Below are 16,843 nucleotides of genomic sequence, written 5' to 3'. Positions count from 1 at the left end.
GCAGGCTCCATGTGCTACGCCACAGGAGGGGGCTGTTCCTCCAGCGCCGCTTCACATTACACAAGCACGTGGTTTTCCTTCCACAGCGCTGAGGCACGTGTACCCATGCATACGTTTAGAATAAGAGGCAGAGTATTGAAAATAAACATAGTATGAATTCATCCACATGCATGTTTCGCTAAATATTATGATTCCATGACTTTTAAAGCATTCGTGATACGTTGTACTCATGACATTTTTTAGTATACTATGAAACTAGGATTTTCCTGTTTTTGTAAATAATGGCAACTTGTTTCATGAAATATAGTATGACTGTTTTTATACTTTGGAGAAATTGATTTGATTTTGATATCCTATAATACTTTTGGGGATTGGATTTCATGATTTTTTCCTTTACATATTTGGACATTTGAAATGGCATCGTAAACTAATTTTTGTGATATTCCTCATTCCATACTCAGTCTGATAAACCTTTCCATTTGGGGTCACATATTCACCTTTCAAAACCCACTGCATGTAAAGTGTAAGGTTTTGATCCAAAATAATCATACAAAACACGTCACATTTAAAGAAGAAATCTATTTTACAAAATGGTATGGAAACATCAAGGCAACCACAAAATTAAACTTTCATATTTTCTTTTCAAATCTCTTAAAATGAGGAACCAAACAGTAACACACATTCAAAAACATGCAGAAAACAGGAAAAACTAGTTACTAATATTACATAAAAGCATGCAGAATTGAAACCAAATACATAAAGATTACACTTCTTTCTTTAGATGGAACATTGACTGAACAAAGGCAGGCGTTTCTGATTGGGCCCTCAGGGGGCCAGCTGATTATTGGACAGCCTCTGGAGGACCTGCTGGGCTGCAGCCCGCTGAGCTTCTTCCAGTGTGCTGGTCACCGAGGGCCCCGGCAAGATCATGACCAGCCCCTCGAAGGTGGCGGGCGCTCCGGTGAAGTGTACCTTATAATTGAAGAAGAGGAATCCATCGGGCCCAGCGTGGCTGTAGTACGTCTTATAAAGCGGCTGGCCCACGGCGGTGGCCTTGCACAGCTCATGCAGGAAGGTCACGGGGGATGGCGGGGGAGACACCGGGCGCCCCTGGGAGGGAGAACGGGAGGAGCTGGGAAGGGCAGAGTGCTGGGGAGCCACGGGGCCTCCCACGGCCCTGCAGAAGGCCTGCAGGAAGGACGGAGGGCGGGCCATGCGACTGGGCAGGGTACTTGGGGTGTGGCGCGGTGGCTTTTGAGGGGCCGGCAGAAGGCTGGGGGGCCGTTTGGGTAGAGACGGTGGCTCATCTGGGCTCGGCCTCACTGTGGACTGCCACTTAATGGAGACGTTCAGGGAAAACCGCTTCTTGAATGCTGTGCACAGGAAGAACAGGGCAGGCTGAGAAGGTGGTTTACTCTGAAGGGGACCAAATAGAGAACACACACACACACACTTTGTGCAAGGACTAACAGGCAAAGCACTGCCCAAACCACACAGAATTACTTCCACCAGGCCACTTGTGTGAATGTCTCTGCCCAAACAATCAGAAACAGACTTCATGATGGCGTGATGTCCTGTACTCTCTCCCGTGCACTGTGGAGCTCCTTTGGCATTTGCTATACAACACCAGAATTGGCCGGTTCACAGCACATGTGGTAGACGTGAAAGGGTCTGTAGAAGCTAAGGAGAACGTTATGTTGCCTTTAACATGGTCCTAAAAGTAAAGCTCAGTTCCACCTTCAGGTTAAAGTCAAGGGGATTAGCAGTGATGTTAGCATTATCCCTTAACTTCCTATTGTGTCGTGTTTGAGAGCAGTTACACACACTGGTGTCAGGTGTGCTCGTCCTTTTAGTAGTGAAGATTATTTCACATAACTAATCCCTCATGTTTTAGGCTGCCTCCCTGATGTCTGTCTAAAAGCAGGATACATTTAATAGAACAGATGAAAACATGCTCATGTTTGTCCTATATATTTTTAAACAGACCTATTTTGATTGTCAGAATCCTTTCCACCGCTGCAAGGCGGTAAAAAGGCCATACGCTGATGAGGAAGGAACTTTAGTAGAGCATTTCATTTATGTGCATGGGTTCATCTTAAAATGAACCATTAGTTTCTTTCATCAGTAGAAATGGACTTTTCTTGATTTAGTTCTGACGCCAGCAGACATAATTGGAAGTGTGCGTCAGTGTAAGCATTTTGGTTAGTATTCAGGACACTTTGGGAAAACTACGTTAAGTGGAGCATTTTTCAATATTCATGGGTCGCTAAATCCAATCTCCTCAGATTTCAGCCTGCAGGTCAGATCAAGTCTCACATTGCCAGAGCTAGAAAGATACACTGATAAAAAACCCTTCACTTATTGACCTGTTGCATCTGCATTCCATTACTGTGTAACCACCAATAGGACCACTCACAGATACACATGCTCCCATGCATCCAGCCGTCTCCACCAACATACCTTCCACAAGCATCTTCTTGGCCATAGAGGCAGCGTGGTGGGATGAGAAGGCCACCATCGCAGACACCCCATCTATACCAGGCCCGGCCTTCAGGGACACTCTCTCCACCCCATCGGCCAGTACGCACAGCACCTGGGAACCATGGCGCCAACTCAATGTTTATTCACACTTCTCCACAATTCCAATCGGCTGTTGGCATTCTGGGGTTCAAGGTTAGCAGTGGAGTGGTCATAACTGGTAGTAATATATGTCACACACACATATATATATATATATATATATACACACACACATGTGTAAGCAATGCAGGAGGGAAGGCACTGAACTAATGGGAGTGGTTGTTTTTATTATACCAATAAATAAGTTGTCCTTTTATTGTACATATGAGGGATGTCTGGATTGTGAGGTACTTGTATATAGTGGCGGTATCACCTATGTAACTTTTGCAATGCAGTGCTGTGGACCAGGGGGCAGCAGCACAAAGGAAAACCAACAGTGCCAGTTTACATTTAGAAAAAAATAGAGCGCAAACACATGTTTTGCTGTGTGTAGCTCCTGTCTGTTCCTAAACTGGTTATTGATCAGTACCTCATGGAATAAACCCAGACTACCTACAACATTTTCACCCTTTTCCTTTGCTGTCATATAGCACTTTGAATGGGGAACTGCAACTTCAGCATTTTGTGAAGCAACATTGCTTTTTTAGTCTAGTGGGCTGAACAGAGCACAGACGGACCGAACGGAATGGATACGGCTCTCTGACGACAAAGCACAGCGAGGGGAATATGAAAATAACAGTGCACACTGCTGGGGGGGGGGGGGATATACAGTAGGTCACACATTGATAAGGAATAGGTAACTCAAATAACCCTTTAAACCTGACCTCAAAAAGAAATTCTCATATCTACACAGAGAACATGTCCGTCTTTAAATGTGAATTAAAGATTGTTGGGGCACAGACAAATAAATCAATTTATGAGAAGGGGTTTGGGAAATGATCTTTGTTGTCATTTATTAATGAAATGAATTGTGAAATTGCTAAAGAACATCTCTCACACCGATCTGTCGTACCTTCAGTAGGTCCTCCTGCTTGGTGGTGGCTGGCAGCTCTCCGATACAGAGGTGTCTCTTCTCCGTACTGCGGCGGACGTTGAGGCGGAAGGTGGGCTCTATCATGTAGCCGTGCAGAAGGCGGATGGCTTCGTTAGCTACCTCCGCAGAGCCATATTTGCAGTAGGCAAAGCCCCGATTCTGACCGCTAAAGTTCATCATGAGCCGGAACTCCCAGAGGGGCCCCACAGAGCTGAACAGGGGGATCAGCAGATCCTCATAGGCGTCCCGAGGAATCTGGCTGATAAAGACCTCACAGCGGGCTCCTGGGGCGGGACCATCCCACACTGACAGCACAACGGAGAGCATGGGGGAGTTGGTGATGTGGCCTGATTTTTTGATACACGCATCACGTTTCATCATGTTGAATGAACCAGGTCTGAGCTTCTGACACAATATGTTTTGATTAATAATGAAATTATTATTATTAATTGCTTGCGTATCAAGATCCTGATATCGTGCAAACTAACTCACTGACACCGCTTCCTGCGTAGAAAAAGAACGACAGTAGAAGCAGACAGAAACTCATGGCAAGTGACCCCAACGAGGAACCCTGCATTGTAGGTACTGGCTGCCAGAGGGAATTATGACCTCCGTAAACATCATTATGATCTCAATCTCTAGTCTTCTTCTATACAGCAGGATAATCATTTAGTAAATGATTAGCCATTTAAAGTCAAATAGAGGATGAAGCATGGTATGCTTTAGGGCTCTCTGTATTCTGACCGTAGATAGTGTTCGAGGCGGCAAACTGGTCTTGAACACTTGTTTTCTACACTCTAACATTCCCACACAAGTCAGTGTGAATCTCCACTGAGGTATATTAGTCAGATGGGTCCCAGTTTGACCCTCCAATCAAATAACTGGTGAACATGTGAGCTGCTAAACCACTTCCTTTGGCACCAAGGTGCTAAGTTGTATCCTGTACACGTGATTTAATTAAGACTAAACATAACACTATACGGTGCGGCTGCGTGTCCCAGCTTCTCTGAGGAGCCACCAGTCATAGCAGCGTGTGGAGCAGTGGCCGAGCAGCCCGCCTCACCCTGGGGTGGTCCTCCGTACTTCCTCTGGCCGTTAACTTGAGTCAGCTTTGCATTGGTCGTTCTCAGCCAGGTGTCCAGCGCCTGCACCCGTTCGAGGTTCAGCACCTTTTGTTGGGGAGGGGGTTTGGTGGGGAGGAACACGGAGCGCATCAAGAAGTATCAAGAACAGGGCCGGGTCTAGGCAGGAGCAAGAGGGGGCCTGGCCCCCTCAAATAAATGTTGTGCCCCCTCAAACTAGGTGCTGGAGCACAATGCCCCCTCAAGATTTGTGGCTGCCCCCTCAAACATGCCTGTCTAGAACCGGTACCAATATATAATATATATATAGACTATATATAAGTAAAGGTTTATACATTACGTCCACGGATGAAAGCATCATATTGTAGTGTTAAGAAAAGAAAGAACAAAATAATTAATGGACCAGCACATTAGCTAAGTCAGAATGTGTGACCCCACTATAACTGCTGAATAAATGAGTCAAACTTCAAAATATTGTTCGGGGTTATTATTTCATCTCTTCACATTACTCTGGACACATATTTTCTTATTTGGAGTCTTCACAGAGCCAGTAATGTAGTAACGTTTACGCCGTTTGCGTAGGCGCTCTTCTTCGCCCTCCATTGTCTAGTACGCACGAGCAGACGATGTGAAACAGCGCCCTCTGTGGTCACAGTTTCTGATGGGTCACAGATTTCGGGGTAACACCGGTGCCTTTCGGTTCCTGATCCGATCGAAACACTTTATGTATACACCTCGTAGCAGCTAACAATAGCCTAGCGCTTGTGTAGGTACAGCGGCTAGCTAGCCATCTACCTTCTGATTCTAGTCATTTAAGTCCGTGCTTCCCTCGTTATTAGAAGTCTTCCCCCCCACCCCCCAATGGACGCAGGCAGACACTGACACGTGCGCGTACACAGGAGCGCACGCGCTCCCCAGCGGACACCGAGCATGCGTCAGCAACCACCGCCCCCCTCCCGTCGGACGGCCCCCACCGAAGTATTAAACCAGCCTTCCTTCGGTGATTTTTTTGATGCGTTTATGTATCAATTCATTCCACAGCACAAAGACTACCACCGAATAGAAAACAAGTGAGATGCTTCGTTTTCAAGCATTTAAACACAACAATTAGGTACAGAAACAAACCACAAAGTGGTAAAAGCAATTTGAATTCTTGACTAACGTGATGTTTTAATTCCGACCCAATGTTTGAACAAAACACCATCCTGATAGTCTGTTGGGGAAGCGCTCTAGATAAATTGGCTAAAAAATAAAAAAAATCAGCCACTGAAGGATGTTTGAACAAAGCCCCTGTACAACACCTACAGAACATTAGATTGTGACATTCTACTGGAGGAAAACTTATTTCTGAAAACTTTTAGTAGTCTACATTTAGTAGACAAAACCAAGATATCCCCATCATTAATTACATAAAACAAGTGCAAACACATGCAACTGAGGCATTATCTGATGTCGACTTTGGTTAAATTTAGGATACATAACTTCTTTGTCCGTTTGTGAAGGACACATGGACGACACCATGTTGGCTTCAATGTGGTTCACTAATCAATCACAGCAGCCATCGTGTCTGCTTTTATTGATGCCAAAGTTGTTTTTGTGAGATAATGATAACATTTAACGTTGGTAGACGGCCTGAAGCATTACCAAAACGGTTCACAAAACAAACTATTGACGAACTTTAAGCTGGCAACCCATTTGAAATATATAATAATAATAATAATAAATCGAACTTGTATAGCGCTTTTTTGGACACTCAAAGACGCTTTACATGGGGGAAAAAAACAAAAAAGGGGGTTTACGAAAAAGCTAGTTTGAACAGGTGGGTTTTGAGCACTGATTTGAAGGAAGGTAGTGAGTCAGAGTTTCTAATGGGCTGTGGGAGTGAGTTCCAAAGGGTGGGGGCGGCGATGGCAAAGGCTCGGTCCCCCAGGGTTCGGCGGTTAGTGCGAATGATAGGGGTGAGGCATATACCCCTATATATATAATACAACGAGTTACTTTGGAAACATCCAGACATTTCAACTACAATCATCAAAATAAATCACAACAGCGAGGGCCCTCTATCAATGTAACGAGCGGCAGGTGGGCCTCAACGAGGCCGAAGAGCCAACCACAGAAAAACAATGTTTTCCACAAAAAAAACACGACAAACAAGCGGAATTAATGGGCACGAAGTTGGCAAAACCACTTCCCCACGTGCGACGCGACGCGCGTGTTTGTAAAACCGCTCGAGGAGCGCGAAACAATAACGAGACATCAAAGCGGAATCACCTCGTGCCGATAAACGTCCAAAGGCGGAGGGAAAAGAAGTTGGCCTCCGCCGTTTCCCTGTAAAAACGTGGTTTTCGCTTCACTTTAAAGACAGACGACGCATTGCATAAAGAGGGAAACAAATGAAATGCATTTTTAGTTACCTGGCTCTGCTTGGTTTCCATGGTCTCCACCGGCGTTGTGTTCGCTCGGACTGTAACGAGACTGCGGCCCCCTGACCGCACCTGGAGCCCACTGTCGGCCAGTAGATTGCACTTGACACGGCGCCGCCCTCACGGCCACATCGCGCCCCGGTCGCCTCCTCCGGACGTTGGGGATGTTAGCAACTAGAAAAAACACAACTCACAGGAAATGGGTGCACTCTGAAACAAACATGTATGGAGCGCTACTTTAAAACTGAAAAAGTGTTGTAGGTAGTCTAAAATAGAAATGTGTCATAAATATCCTTTAACGGAAAACAGGTTAAAAGCTGTTGAGAAAAAAATGCAATTTGATAATTCAACACATTTTAAATGAATATATATTTTTGGTTCATTGGATTTACAGCTAAAGGTTTTAATCTTGAAAATATAGCAAAAGATCGCTAGATCAAAAAATAATCCAACTGAAGAACCCAGCATAGTGCTTCCTACCATTAATATTCACAGCTGTTTAGACCAAACTCTAAGGTCACAGAGTTTGATCTGACACATAGTAAGGCCTGGCTCAGGTTTGTAGTTAGGGCTGGCTCAGGTTTGTAGTTAGGGCTGGCTTAAGTTTGTAGTTAGGGCTGGCTTAGGTTTGTAGTTAGGGCTGGCTCAGGTTTGTAGTTAGGGCTGGCTTAGGTTTGTAGTTAGGGCTGGCTCAGGTTTGTAGTTAGGGCTGGCTCAGGTTTGTAGTTAGGGCTGGCTTAAGTTTGTAGTTAGGGCTGGCTTAGGTTTGTAGTTAGGGCTGGCTCAGGTTTGTAGTTAGGGCTGGCTTAGGTTTGTAGTTAGGGCTGGCTCAGGTTTGTAGTTAGGGCTGGCTCAGGTTTGTAGTTAGGGCTGGCTTAAGTTTGTAGTTAGGGCTGGCTTAGGTTTGTAGTTAGGGCTGGCTCAGGTTTGTAGTTAGGGCTGGCTCAGGTTTGTAGTTAGGGCTGGCTCAGGTTTGTAGTTAGGGCTGGCTCAGGTTTGTAGTTAGGGCTGGCTCAGGTTTGTAGTTAGGGCTGGCTCAGGGTTATAGTTAGGGCTGTCTCAGCTTCTCTCTCTCCTTCTGTGTGAATAGGGTGAATAGGGTTAAGTTATTGACATGCATCAGCATATCAATAACTTTGTTTATTTCCGGAGTTTTCTCCCGTTCCTGATATTTCTTTCTTTTATTTCCATTAAAGTTTACTCTTATTCTTGTACAGAGGATTGTTGTATCAATTTTAAAGCCCTATGATTCAAACTTGTGCTTTTCGGCCGTACAAACAAATACTATTGAATTTGAATGATATACTGAAACTGAATGATATAAACAGAAACAGATGTTTTGATGCAGAGAAACTGCTTTTCACTCAGGAGTTATTTGGAAAAACAATGAATGATACAGCATTTAATCAGGATAATTTTTTTATTTAATAACTTTTAACTACCAAAGGCCAAAACAAGAGAAACATTGGCTAAAAAGTTACAAAAAAACCAAATGCGTATCCTTAAATGTAATTATTTCTTGTTTATCTATGTCTACAGTATCATTTTTTTGGAATTCAGAAAAGAAAAACAAAAGATGGTTCGAGATGCACCTGACCTCCTCTCCATGGAGGAGCTGGCCATCTACCGGAACTCCAGTCGGCAAACCAGGTGGTTCTTTCACAGCTGCTGCCAGTTTCAGCAGGTACATAAAGTCTGTTGCACATCTTGCAGTGTTTTAAGTTTTTCACAGGACTAAATTAATTTCCATCAGAAGCTGTCGAACCCGTGGTAGAGCCGCTGCCAGCACCGCGGCAAGCAGCTGGGGAGCTAAGTTCTTCAAATTGCAATGTTCATTAGGATTTTGGAATAGTTTGTATTTTGAATATTTATCTCTACAGATCTACAGATGGCTGAGCACAGGGATAGTATTTCCATCTGCCCGGTGAAAGAAGTCTATGTTGTTGTTGTATTAGCCAAGGAATTCACAGATTGCTTTCAAATTGTTTAGTAGGAAGTCACACAAGTTGCTTCTCCTATATGTGTTTAACAATAACAATTATGTTTAATCCTGTAGGATCCTGAAGATGTACGCTCGGTTTACAAGGTATACACACAAATGGAAATAGTGAACTGGAAAACAAGACTCATGCACTCGCTAAAAAATAAGAATTGGGATTTGAATAACATCATGTGTCATTAAAACTTTGTTAAAGCAACTTGATCAACTCCACTAAAGGGAAACTAGATCTAAAAGGTAGAGTGTGTAGGATCTGACGGAATCTAGTGGAGGGGTTACAGAAGTAATCCCATGTGTGGAGATGGCCAGTGTTTGTTCAGTCTCATCTAGACTGCATCACAGTGGTGTCACAAAGTAGACCAGAAATATAAATAGCTGGTTTTACAGTCCCCAAAATACAAGGCTTATTATCAGTAATGAAGTGCCAAAGAAAACATATACTTAGCTATATTTGATGCCAATTATACCACTAGATTCCTTAAATGCTGCACATTGGACCTTCATGTTTAAAATGTATTTTATTGTATTGTATTTTGAGTCCCTTTAACATTAAGGAAAGGAAAGTGTCAATAAACAAATGACACTTCAAATTAGGTCAGTGTAAATAAATACAGATATGCAAAGAAATAATTGTAGCAAAAGGGTGACTAATGGAGGAGTCAGCGCAACATTATGCTATCAATCTCCACATATTGAACCATACATTTCCATTAAAATCGTGAGTCCATTGTGTAGAACCTTTAATGCAAGATTCTAAAGAAAGTCTTCTATAACAAAGTGGACAGAAGAATTAACAATGTGTGACTTTAAAGCATGGCAGCAGGTTGTGTTCCACAAGGTGTCAGTGTGGGATCATGTCTGTTGTCCCAGCAGCAGGGAAACTGATGAGATATGTAACCCAGATAAACATGGTGTTTGCAGCTTAATGAACAACAATTTATGCAGAATAAATATTGAGAAATGAGATCTCACTCGCGTCTTTGATAATCCTATTGTCGGTGGTATTAGAAATATATTCCCCAAATGTAGCACTTTGTTTGTATTGCCATTATCCAAAATTGATTTACTTTGTAGTAATTCCAGTTTTGCTGTGAGGATAAACTGAATGTAGGATAGGTAAAAAAAATGTAAGTAGGTGTCAAATGAATAGATTTTTTCAACGATTTCCTGTAGAATGTAATTTATTAAAGAAGAAGTGTTATATCTAAATATGCAAATTAGACAACATTTAACACTTTAGTGAACTGACTCTAGACATGCAAATACACAAAGTAATAGCTAAATGTGGATTTTGCTTTTGTTACACTGGTCTGAACGAAGACATTATGGATGCTCAAAATCTCCAAATTGACCCAGTGTTGCTTTGCAAATAAGAACCTTGCTACCAACAGCAATATATTGCATTGAAAAAAATGTTCTACAACAAGTTGACTGAAAATCAACACATTGATATGTAGATGCACTTATGCCACATAGAATTCACATTCCTAAATTAAATTACACTAAAATAGCAATCTTGAATATTCCTTCCTGAATGAGTTTATGCTAAATGTTATTGCCTGTTAATAACAAACTCCACCTCTTTCATTGTTTGTTTGTCCAGGAATAACAATAATAATTATTATCTTCTCAATGATCAATTTTTACCACTAAATTATTTTTCAGGGGAGTTTATTCTGTACTGACTGTGAAGATCTAAAGACAAAGGATGTTGCAGGGACACAGATTGATTTGTGATTTGGAGCTGCCCAAAATGAAGTCAATTCAATTCATTAAAAAGAAAAATTCCATAAGTTAATATAAAAATAAATAAAAAATATTGGAAATCTAATTGACTCTTGTGTTATGGTGAGTGTGTACTGAAGAGGGTTGAGGATTGAGGAGATCCCATCACCTCCACCACAAAAAGGAGTTTTCTCACTGAGCGCTGCATGTGTGTCCTTCTGCCTGTCACAGGATGAAGCGGATGGAGCGCTGCTGCTCCGTCAGCACCAGGCGGCAAAAAGCTGCATTATAAAGTAATTCATAGAGAGAGCAAAACCATCTAGCCCTCACTTTGACTTTCAGCTCAGCCATTTGTTTTAGTTATGAGGCTGTCTTTTCTCTGCCTGTGTAGGTGTCTTTCCTGGCCTCCACACACCCCCATAAACACACGCATACACACAAACACACACACGCATGCATGCACACAGGCCCACACACACACACATCAATGCACATCTGTTTGAAGCCGTTGCCGAGAAAGAAAGATAGATATTATTAGTTTTAATATGTTAAAAGATACTGAGAATTATTTGTAGTTTTGTATCTAAAATACATCACAAATTATAAATCATATTGTTATGCTCCATGATCCATGATCCAAAATCTCTGTTTGCTCTAGTTTAATTTGCCGTAGCTTAGCACAGAGATCAATAAAAGAGGACCAATAAAATGAAAAGGACTTGTTGAGGACATTTTAGCGGCGTTGTCAAGCTATAAAGACCTACCATGTGATTGTCTCAACCAGTTCTCATTTAGTTAACATTTCCTTTTTTAGCAAAAGAAAACAAAAAAGCAAATCATTGTCACACGATGGGCTTAGGTTCCAAGCATACACCGCATAAAAGATGTAAACGTTGACATTGTGATGTCACACATTGTTTTATCGAAAGATGTTTTAAAGCCTTTAGTTAAGAGTTTACCACTTGAACAGAAGGTACAATATATGGAATGTGGCAGCAACCTGTCAATCACAAGGTAGCCCGCCTTAAAGTATACTTTGCTATATAGTCTATTAGACTCAAAATCATTTACTAGAAGAACATCATGCTGTATTGAAGAAGATGTGAAACTAGAGATTGAGACCATAAACCCATGTTTACAATGTTTACTGAAGGAATAAATCAAGAGAGACGTAGAGTCCGTTTCCTATAGACTTCTATTGCACTAGAGGACTCTCTCCCTGGTGGTTAGTAGAAATGATGCATGTTTAGAGAGCCATGGTGAGCCTATCAGTGGTAGAGGAAGGTCTCCAGCTCTCCATTCAACTCCCCGACACATTTACTCGTGTTTCAAATGTTTTATTTAGTAACAACCGTCTCTGCTCAGAAGTTTGTGTGGGATTTATATGTATATATTTATTAAGGGATTACACATTTATCATTGGAGTATATATATATATATATATATATTATAATTGAACTTGAATGCTGGAAAACACGGCGCCATAACAAAAGAGGGAAACACAAGAGCTAATTAAAAGGATATTCAATGTTGAAAAAAGACAGAATGAATACTTCCTCCTTGATTACAGTTGTTTAATTGTAGCACTATTAAAACATTGTATCAGGAGCATACCAGAGAAAAGATTGCTGGATATGGGCAAAGCAATAGGGGAGCTGCAGGAGTGTTTTTCAATATGAGAATTTCTAAACCAATCAAGCATAATGATACTGTTTTAGTGCCCAGCAGAGCCTCCAGATCCCAACATTTCATCTTCAGGCACCGTTGATGCTCTAAAACTCGGCTCTATTCACTGGCTGCCTGGAAGGTAGGAAATCAATTCACAGACATATGCTTTGGTTTTGAGAATGGTTGGCAGTAATAGGCCATTTGTTGTTTATGTGGAAAAAACATGGAAAAGCATCAGCCTGGTCCTTCAAATAGATGGTGGGGTGTGCACAACTCTTTACCAGTGTGGTTTACACACAGGCCCAACTGCTGGTGGTCCCTGATCACTACCCGAATCTAGCCTTGTTCTGTCATCATTATAGAACATTTGATAAGAGTAGTTTTCCATGATATTGAGGGACTTTGACAGTGACACATTTACAAAGGAAATGCCAAAATGTGAGCAAAGAAATCCTGAATTTTAGAGTGAAGCTAAAAGAAACTGCACTCCTCCAATTCCCATTATGCAGCTCTATATTATTATTGGCCATAAGCAAACTCTATCCAATTAAGGAGAGCTGGAGAGGCAGAATGTTTGTATTCCTGCTTGTAGTGTTGCTGGGGGACGCGCCATTCGGAAACGGGCCCCCCCCCCCCCCCTGGCCAGCGCTCCCTGCCAAAACTACTCTTTGCTCGTTGACTCCAGGGAAGTGAGGAACTGTTGTGTGTAATCGTTGGTACGTCATCCTTCCAGCAACACAAGTCATCTGCAGTCGACAAGACACCCCCTGAAGAGGCCTGCTCCACATGCCTTAATCGGTCGACAACGCCTTGGAACTACACACACACACACACACACACACACATTACAGACCTAATCATCAAAAGGATTCACATGAACCCACCACTATGTTTAAGATGTAGAAGGTGTGTACGTAGACTAGTGCGACGTTGAGTTGCCAATCACACGCCTCTATGGTTAGGCCTGTAGGGGCACAGGTACTGTGCGACCCGGCCCACGTTACCAGAAGTTAATGGAATGGATGCCAATACATTCTTGTAAATTCATGATGAGGATTATTATTATTATTATTAACAAGCATCTAAATGTGTGCCAGGGGACAAAAGCAGATGCTACAGCAACTCTATAGCCTCTTTTGACCCTCTTTGGTATATTGTATCATAAGAGTATCCCTTACTTACTACTTACAATTTTTGGATTAAATTTGCAAAACTTTGTTTTTATTCAGTGAAGTACATAGTATATATCGACCAGTTTGAAATAGGGCTTTCACACCCTGAGCGATGGCTCTTAGAACACTCATGAATTTTTCCAGTTAAGCTGTTTCTTTCATTAGCAGTCATAACAGATATTCTTTCTGCACCGAGAAAGGGGTTTGCGCTTTTCATTTTATTAGGAGTATCAACACATTCATGTGGCCTTGAAGAGCCCGCTAAGTGAAAATATTGTAACACAACAGCCCCCCAGGGGCCGCTTCCGTGCAGCTTGCTGGCCCTCAGATAATCAGTGTTTAGATACTTTGTGAATATGTGTGTGGTTTTATGTGTGTGCATATATATTAAGAAGAATGCGCCTTGACAGAATGATGGAAGCACGTACGGTCACCCCCAGGGTGCCTGTGTTGCCTTTATCACCTCCGCTGTGGCCGCATGGGGCAGCCCATGAGCCACATGAACCTACTGAGGGGATAGTGACACAGGGGCAGCCGACTGAGCACTGTGAAAGCCTCTGTTGCTCTTCCAGTGAAGCCGCAGCTTTTCAGCTCCACCACAACCCTTAGTGATGTAGTTGGGTATGAATCCCCCTCCCGACCCCCCCCCCCCCAAGTCAGGACAGTCCCCGGATTGGCTTAACATGAGTGTAGTAACCACTCTGTGAGGATGCCTTACATGAACAATACATGGGACACTTGTAGGCAGTACAAGTATATGTTACTTATTATACTATACTTTTACAGAAAATGAATTTGGACTAAAAGACTTAAATGCTGATTTTGAAAACTTCTTCATCCACTCAAGTCCTCACAAATGCATTTTTTGAAGGACAGAATGAAAAACAAGCTGTGCAAGACCTGAATATCCGGAGATCCAAGAGCCGCCTACCAGCCCCCTGTGTGTGTGTGTGTGTGTGTGTGTGTGAGGATGTAGCAATGGCTCTGAAGGTTTAGTGATCAACTGCCGCTCTTCTCTCTCTCTCTGCCTTCACAGGGGTGGGGGGTTTACAGCTCGCTGAAGCGGCGACTTCAGAAATGAAAAAACAAAACAAAAAAACTGATGACTTTTATGGATTTTTTTTCTAGATAATGCTTTTGCTGCAGAATGTGGTGTGCGTGGTTCATTGTGCCAAAAGAGAGAAAGAAAAAGAAAGGTAATGTTGTAGATGAAAAGGAAGAGTAGGGGAAAGAAGAGAGAGAGTTCAAGACTGGATAGTAGTTAAGAAAGGCGATGGAGAGGAACATAGATGACAGATAGACGAGATGAAGAAAGAGAGAGGGAGAAAGAGGGGATGGAGTTAGGACTATGCCGTTTCCTCCTGCCGTGCATGTCTTATTGTTGTTGTGTTCCCAGCAGAGGGGTTTATCTAAATAATCTGGGATCTAAATGAATTACTGCAGCCTATCTCCACGCAGCAGATGAGCAGCCCGGGCCGCTTTCAGGAAAATCAGATCTGTCTCGGGGCATTTCTATTGACCATGCAAGGGTCCCCATTAAGTAAACATAGAGGTTGGGTTTACGTGACTCTATGTGTCTGCCAGTGTAGCATATTTATTCCTGTTGTTTTTTTCAGGCCGTTGCTAAGTTTCTCCACCACCGGGTCCAAATCAACACTTTTTCATTGCCCTGAGCGAGCGCACACAGTCAAACACAGTCCATTGTGTGTCGGCCTTGTAATTTCCCACAAGGGCTGGGCGAGTGTTGGGTGGTTGATGAGTGGATGTGGCATCGTTGTAGGGATGGCCCACTGGATGTGTGTCTGGCCTTTGAATTAGACTCTTTTTCACTGGCCTTGGCACCTCACAGAGCAGCAATGCCTGTAACTTATTGCCGCTCTGAAAAGCAATGCAGGTTTCACTGCATGTCAAACATGTACTTATTAGTTGATGTTAAAGTGATGTTTCTTTGACGTTTCCTCTCCTTTTTTTCATTTTAGTGTCTTCATTTTAGCTGTGGTGTTTTGTCTTCCATCGCTCAGAGATACTTTATAATATCAGGTCTGTGGTTGATTTAATTTCATTCAAACATTCCGTGGTGCATGGAGTAGAGGGTGCACCGCTATCCATAAGCCTCATGTTTTGACCCCCAGCTGCTCTATGCCCAGTGTCCCTGTGCAAGACACCCAACCATAGCTTGAAATTAACATTTTGGATCACCAGCCACTGTGGTTAGTGGTTTTCCAACGTTACTAGCCACTCAGAAATTAGCCACAAATTTCGTTGTTGGGAAATTAAGTTTAATTTAATTAAAGTTGCCTACGGTTTGCTACAAATTACTTTGAGAACTACATTTACAATTCTTTCAAATTTAATTTGCTATTGCAAACACCCAATCCAGACCACATGGCAGTCACCAAATCTCCAGCTCTTATAAGAGTGTAAATCTCCTTATCTTAACCGTTACACTCCATTTCAAACGTCCTACAATCAGTGCAATACATTATTTTCTTGGCTGGATCGTAAACCAGCCATTCTCGACTGGACCTCCGCTTTTCGTTGAAGAGTCCTTTCTTTTTCTTTGTCTCCTCTTAATGTTTCCATTGGTTTCATTGGAGTTTTCTCTCGTGTCTGTCCCCCGGGTTTTCCTGCACCTGCTATGTGCCGCCACATCTATGCCTTGAACCCGGTCTCCTTAAGTTTTATCAAAAGCCTCCACCTGTCACAGGTGTTTCTTAGTAACAAATGCACGGTAGCCAAGGCAGTTTAACACAGCCGTATCAAAATGTGGCTTGTGAACTGGTTGAAATGTGTGTGTCTCACAGTTAATGCGTGTGCCTTGAGAACCGTGCAATGAGTTTATCATTGTAGATGTGTTTTGAGAATACTACTTTAACGGACTGTCTCATCGAGCCGAGGAAACTGGCTACTGTTGCCAGGTGTTTACATGCCGCCTGTCAGGATCGCAGCTGGAGCAGGATGCAGGGAGGACTCAAACGCAGGATTTCCGACGAAGTGCCTTTTATTCAAAAACCAAAACCGACGTGCTCCAACCACGGGAGACATTAGACAATGACGCGACAAGGGACAACAGGCACACGGGGCTTAAATACACAAGGGAGGTGCAGGTGATTGGACACAGGTGGAAACACTCAGGCAATCACAGGACAAGGCAGGAAGTGAAGTTAACCCAGGACCACAAGGAACATGAAACTTCAAACTAAAACAGGAAGAGAGACCAA

At 42.7% G+C, this 16,843-nt stretch overlaps 1 protein-coding gene across 1 annotated transcript; it reads right to left on the bottom strand.

Moving 5' to 3' along the window:
• Positions 1-65: 65 nt before the first annotated feature.
• On the bottom strand, positions 66-7,256 carry dnd1 (DND microRNA-mediated repression inhibitor 1). Its single transcript, XM_037461529.2, has 5 exons — positions 7,050-7,256; positions 4,617-4,722; positions 3,533-3,858; positions 2,461-2,593; positions 66-1,373 (listed from the first exon to the last, which is right to left on the bottom strand). Exons 1-5 carry the CDS (start codon positions 7,068-7,070, stop codon positions 826-828), a joined length of 1,134 nt encoding a protein of 377 aa, XP_037317426.1. The 5' UTR covers positions 7,071-7,256; the 3' UTR covers positions 66-825.
• Positions 7,257-16,843: the final 9,587 nt, after the last annotated feature.

The sequence above is a fragment of the Pungitius pungitius genome, chromosome 2, assembly GCF_949316345.1.
Source record: "Pungitius pungitius chromosome 2, fPunPun2.1, whole genome shotgun sequence".
Taxonomy (NCBI): Eukaryota; Metazoa; Chordata; class Actinopteri; order Perciformes; family Gasterosteidae; genus Pungitius; species Pungitius pungitius.
The sequence above is the reverse complement of the archived record's forward strand: the minus strand, read 5'-3'. Positions and strand labels throughout refer to the sequence as shown.

Coding starts and splice junctions, on each gene's coding strand:
- dnd1 (XM_037461529.2), bottom strand. CDS start 7,070: ATGGAAACCAAGCAGAGCCAG. Junction 3,859..4,616: donor GTACGGAGGACCACCCCAGG/GTGAGGCGGGCT, acceptor TTGTGCTGTCAG/TGTGGGATGGTCCCGCCCCA. Junction 1,374..2,460: donor CAAGAAGATGCTTGTGGAAG/GTATGTTGGTGG, acceptor TCCTGTGCACAG/CATTCAAGAAGCGGTTTTCC.